Source organism: Haemaphysalis longicornis, unplaced genomic scaffold (assembly GCF_048455015.1).
Source record: "Haemaphysalis longicornis isolate Haplotype H1 unplaced genomic scaffold, Haemaphysalis longicornis Haplotype H1 scaffold_15, whole genome shotgun sequence".
Lineage (NCBI taxonomy): Eukaryota > Metazoa > Arthropoda > Arachnida > Ixodida > Ixodidae > Haemaphysalis > Haemaphysalis longicornis.
In genome coordinates this window covers 20,684,024-20,690,063 of record NW_027526257.1, presented here as the reverse complement: position 1 = coordinate 20,690,063, position 6,040 = coordinate 20,684,024, and the positions used below count along the sequence as shown (strand labels likewise).

The following is a 6,040-nucleotide window of genomic DNA, read 5'->3' as shown; positions in this document are numbered from 1 at the left end:
CAGCCAAGTTGATGCAATGGAAAAAATGTCCTGACACTTTTTTCAACAGATGTGATCCTCTGCTGCATATAAAATCATTACAACCGACAGAAAATATGCAGATATTGTAAAGGCCCACATGACCCACCCTATTTTTCGCCACATTCGCGACTCATCTGCATTACCAGAAAACGAAGCTGCATTATCTTGATGCCCTTTCACCCGATTGATAGCTCTTACTCATTAGCAAAGTTGATGCAATGGAAAAAATATCCTCAAACTTTTTTCAACAGGTGTGATCCTCTGCTGTATTTAAAAATATAACATCCGTAAGGAAATATCCAGATATTGTAAAGAACAATGACCCACCTAAGTTCTCGCCGATTTCGCGACTCATCTGCATCATCAGAAAACGAAGCTGCAATATGTTGATGTCGAGTCCGCTCCTTTTGGGAGCGGTGATGCGAGCAAAAGACTGACGCCACTCCGATGCAGCCGCAAACAAGAAAAAGCCCCTTGTTTATTTCACAGCCGCGTTTTATACAATCCAGCCAGTGACGTCACCTCGGCCCGCGCACCCTGGTGCGCAGCCGCAACAGAGATAACAGATAACACGACATCTCCCTTTTTTTTTAAACGGTTTTCAACACAACACAAAAGTAACTACAAAGCCCCAACAGAAACAAGTGAACGTATCAACTGTAGCCATATCGCTCTGGCGGTCTTATCTCGCGGCCGTAACATGTCACATAACCGCCCGGCCTTTGTTTATTCAGCGGAGTGGCCGGCGTTAGATTCAACGTGGAAGGCTCTGAAGAGGCGTTGCCTTCCTCGGATTGCCCCGTAGCGTTGGGAGTGGCAGGAAAGTCGTAAGACGGGGCATGCCCGCTGGTTTGCTCACTGTACCTAACCAATGTCCTCCTGTTTCTCTCCAGCTCCGCTCCGTCATCGGTCCGTACCCTATACGACCGAGGCCTCAGGGCTGAACTCAACACCGTTGCCAGCTTTTTGCAGTCTTTTATCCACACCCGGTTTCCTGGCGCGAGGGGTGGCAAGGGGGTAGCCGCATGGTGACGGTCGTAGTCGATCCTTTGCTTGTTCCGAACTGCCTCGTCTCTGCTTTGAAGGCTCCTGAAACCCCGAGCCTTTGATGGTACAAGTTTTTTCGGATGCACCGGGAGCGTAGAGCGTAAGCGCCTGCCCAGCAGTAGCTGGGCTGGACTTGTGCCCAACGGGCCAGGGGAGTCTCCATACGCCAGGAGGGCTAGGTACGGGTCAACCGATTTTTCCAAGAGCCGTTTACAGTTTGTACCGTACGCTCGGCTGCCCCGTTTGATTGCGGGTACCTGGGGCTGGATGTGACGTGATGGAAGCCGTAACTGGCCGCAAACGCAGCAAATTCTGCAGACGCGAACTGAGGACCGTTGTCAGTCACAACAATTTCTGGGATCCCGTGCCTGGCAAATACGCTCTTCATTTGTACAATGACCGCCGAAGAGCTTGTGGAAGATAATAGGGCGAGCTCCGGATAACGAGAAAAATAGTCTACGACCACAAGGTAGTCTCTTCCGCGCAAGTGGAAAAGATCAGCTCCTAGCTTTAGCCAAGGCAAGCTGGGAGACTCTGATTGCATCATCGGTTCGGCTTTTTGAACGCGCAGCGTCGCGCAGTCCTGACAACTATTAACCAAAGCTGCCAGCTCGGCGCTGAGACCTGGCCACCACACCGATTCCCGAGCCCTTGCGCGACATTTCACAATGCCCTGGTGTCCCTCATGCAATGAACGGAGAACTTCGCTTCTTAGACTCCGAGGCACCACCAAACGAGACCCACGCAGAAGAACCCCGCCACATATCGTGAGGTTTGCTCTTTGCGACCAGTAAGGACTCAGCCAACTGCTTACTTTTGCGCAACGGGGCCAGCCTGCCCTACAATACCAGCGAAGTTGTTTGCAAGTCTCATCTTTTTCTTGCGCCCTCTTCATTTTGTCCCAGTGTGCTGAAAATTTGAGTTCGCCAATACAGCCTTCTACGTGGCTCGACACTTCGCTGCAACCAAGCTCTCCCACCGCTAAACCAGCTTCCTTGCACGGTGCCCGGGATAGAGCGTCGGCGGTACCGATCTGCTTTCCTGGGACATAAGATACCGAAAAGCAAAATCGCATGAGCCTTAATCGGAACCTTTGTATTCTGGGGGGCAGCACATCAATCGGCGACTGCCCCAGCAGCGATACAAGCGGTTTGTGGTCTGTCTCAAATTGAAATTCCAGCCCTATCAAAAAACACTCGAGCCTTTCTGCCGCCCATGTCAGCGCCAGCGCTTCCTTTTCTATTTGCGCGTATCGTTGCTCCGTTGGTGTTAATGACCGAGAGTGATACGCAACGGGCCGCCTTTCGCCGTCCGGCTGCACTTGCATCAGCACACAGCCGAGACCTACCGACGATGCGTCGGCCGACACAATGGTGCGCAGCTTGGGGTCGAATTTGGCGACGCATTGCGCCGAGGTGATCAATGCTTTTAGAGATTCGAATGCTCTTTGCTGAGGCGGGCCCCAATGCCACTCTCTGTCTTTCAAGAGCAGACTGCGGAGCGGTGCTGATACGTCAGCAAGATTGCTCACAAACCTTGCCAGATAGTTTATCATGCCCAAAAACCTGCGTACATCCGCAACACTTTTTGGCGTAGCCATCTCGTTTATGGCGTGAACTTTTTTGGGATCTGGCCTGATTCCTGAAGAATCGACCACGTATCCTAAAAACGCTACCCGTGTGACACAAAAAGAACACTTTGCCCGATTAAGTGTCACGCCAGCTTTTACGAGCCTTTCGAGTACTGCGTGCAGCCGTTCGTCGTGTTCCTATTCCGTTGATCCGTAAACCAAAATGTCATTCATTAGGTTCACCACCCCTGGAAGGCCCTCCAAGATTTCAGCCATTTGCTTTTGGAAGTATTCCGGAGCCGAGCTGATACCGAACGGCAGTCGCTGGAAGCAGTACCTACCGAACGGAGTGATAAAAGTTGTCAGCTCCTGGCGTTCTTTTGCCAACTTAACCTGGAGGAACCCGGAATTGGCATCCAATTTCGAAAAGTATATGGCCCCCGCCAATTGCCCAAGGGCGTCGTCTATAGTTGGCAACACAAACTGTTCACGTAGGACGCTCTTGTTCAGCTGGGTTAGGTCCACGCATATTCGCACTTCCCCGGATGGTTTTACTACTGGCACTATTCCCGCACACCATTTAGTCGGACCGTCAACCTTCCGAATGACCTCACTTTCGACCATTTTGTCCAACTCTAGTTTGATAGGGTCCTTTAAAGGAATGGGTATTCGTCGAGGTGTAAAAATTGCGAAGGGAACCGCGCCCTCCTTCATGCGAATGGTGTATTCGCCGGGCATCGTGCCCAGGCCACGAAAGAGCTGCGGATACAAGTACTCGTACTGTTTATCATCAACAGCATCAACAAATTTGACCACACCGAGGGCTTCAATTGCTGGGAGCCCTAGCAAAACACACTGCAGTGACTCAACAACGTACACTGTTTGTCGCGCGGTTTTGCCTTTCCAAACTATCTCAGCAGGAAAGGAACCCTTAACATCAAGGCGCTCATCTGCGGCGCTTCTCAACACAGCTTGTGATTTGTCTATGCGAGGCGGAACACCAGGGAAATCGGGCGGAACGACAGTGACCTCGGCTCCCGAATCAATTTTTGCACATACGCGTACATTGTTAATACACACTTCCGCGTATCTGGCATTACAGCTGCCGAGTGTCCCGAGAAAAAAATTTTGTCCTTCGCCTTCTAGCACAGACACGCCCACCTGGTTGTTTTCCTTGGACTTCTGGCAGACCACGGCGAAATGTCCTTTGGTTCCACAAAGGTGGCACCGTGATAACCGTGCGGGGCACCGGGTTCTCGCATGATTCTCACGTCCACAGAACCGGCAACCAGGTAGTCGGCGGTTTTCTCGTGACCATGGCTGCAGCGACTGTCGCTGTTCGGTGGTGCGCCTCTCCCGGTTGATAAACGGCTCGCTCGGTGTCCGTTGAATGGTGCCCAGTTCTCCAGTCGTTGCCTCGTTGCTGTCGGCCCGAAGTTCCAGTTGCTGTCGTTGGACTGTTTCCTTGAGTCTAGCCTTCGCTAGAGCGGTCGCTAGCGTAAGAGTGGCATCCATCTGGAGAGCTTCTGACAGCTGTGCGTCTCGGAGACCTACGACAAATCTGTCCCTGATCATGCGCTCCCGGAATTCTGCAAATTCGCAGCGGTCGGCTAGCTCATGCAGGGCTGTCACAAACTTGTCCACGCTTTCTCCGGGCTCTTGCTTCCGGCGATGAAAATTAGCGCTTTCGTAGACTATGTTCTTGGCGGCCACGAAGTGAGCGTCAAACTTAGTCTTCACCACCGCGTAGCTTCGGGACTCTTCCTCCGTCAGGCCGAACGTTTGAAAAATTTTGCTGGCCTGCCTGCCCATGGTGTACAACAGCGTCCTCACCTGGGCTTCCTCCGTTCTGTCGTTGAGCCCCGATGCGTAGCGGTAGTCGTCGAAGGACGTAATCCATTCTGGCCACTCGGAAGTCCTGTCGAAGTTGAACGGCGCAGGCGGTGGCAGGGCGGCCGCTGGTGGGCTGGCTGCCGCTTTCTGGTCCGCCATCGTACGAACGAGTGCAGGGTGAATGCCGCAATGCCACCGAGGGAGAGGAGGCTCATCCCACTTCTGACACCATGTCGAGTCCGCTCCTTTTGGGAGCGGTGATGCGAGCAAAAGACTGACGCCACTCCGATGTAGCCGCAAACAAGAAAAAGCCCCTTGTTTATTTCACAGCCGCGTTTTATACAATCCAGCCAGTGACGTCACCTCGGCCCGCGCACCCTGGTGCGCAGCCGCAACAAAGATAACAGATAACACGACAGTTGATGCCCTTTTCACCCGTTTGACAGTTCTTACTCATCAGGCAAGTTGATGCAATGGAAAAATATTCTGAAAACTTCTTTCAACACCTGTGATCCTCTGCTGTATTTAAAAATATTACATCCGTTAAGAAAATATGCAGCTATTAAAAAGGCCCCCGTCATCAACCTTAGTTCTTGCCACATTCGCGACTCATCTGCATCACCAGAAAACGAAGCTGCATTATCTTGATGGCCTTTTAACCCGTTTGATAGCTCTTACTCATTAGTCAAGTTAATGCAAAGGGAAAAATATACTGACACTTTTTTCAACAGATGTGTTCCTCTGCTGTATTTAAAAATATTCATCCGTAAAAAAAATATGCAACTATTAAAAAGGCCCCCATGATCAACCTTAGTTCTTGCCGCATTCGCGACTCATCTGCATCACCAGAAAACGAAAGTGCATTATGTTGATGCCCTATTTACCCGTTTGACAGCTCTTACTGATCAGCCAAGTTGATGCAATGAAAAAAAATGTCCTGAAACTTTTTTCAACAGCTGTGATCCTCTGCTGTATATAAAATTATAACATCCGTAAGAAAATATGCAGATATTTGTAGAAGGCCCCCATGACCCACCTTAGTTCTCGCCGCATTCGCGAGTCATCTGCATCACCAGAAAACGAAGCTGCCTTATGTTGATGCCCCTTTCACCGGTTTGACAGCTCTTACTCATCAGCCAAGTTAATGCAATGAAAAAAATATTCTGAAACTTTTTCAACAGCTGTGATCCTCTGCTGTATATAAAAAATATTACATCCGAAAGGAAATATGCAGATATTGTAAAAGCCCCCATGACGCACCTTAGTTCTCGCCGATTTCTTGACTCGTCTGCATCACCAGAAAACGAAGCTGCATTATCTTGATGGCCTTTTCAACCATTTGATAGCTCTTACTCATCAGCCAAGTTTACGCAATAAAAATGTCCTGAAACTTTTTTCAACAGCTGAAATCTTCTGCTGTATTTAAAAATATTACATCCGTAAAGAAAATATGCAGCTATTAAAAAGGCCCCCGTGATCAACCTTATTCCTTGCCGCATTCGCGAATCATCTGCATCACCAGAAAACGAAGCTGCATTATCTTGATGCCCTTCTGACTCGTTTGATTGC

At 50.0% G+C, this 6,040-nt stretch overlaps 1 protein-coding gene across 1 annotated transcript; it reads right to left on the bottom strand.

The window, feature by feature from the left end:
• Window positions 1-2,836: 2,836 nt before the first annotated feature.
• On the bottom strand, window positions 2,837-4,760 carry LOC144165717 (uncharacterized). Its single transcript, XM_077695515.1, has one exon. It carries the CDS (start codon window positions 4,628-4,630, stop codon window positions 2,837-2,839), a length of 1,794 nt encoding a protein of 597 aa, XP_077551641.1. The 5' UTR covers window positions 4,631-4,760.
• Window positions 4,761-6,040: the final 1,280 nt, after the last annotated feature.

What these genes read in the sequence shown, in the direction of transcription:
- LOC144165717 (XM_077695515.1), bottom strand. Translation starts at nt 4,630, where the DNA reads ATGGCGGACCAGAAAGCGGCAGCCAGCCCACCAGCGGCCGCCCTGCCA.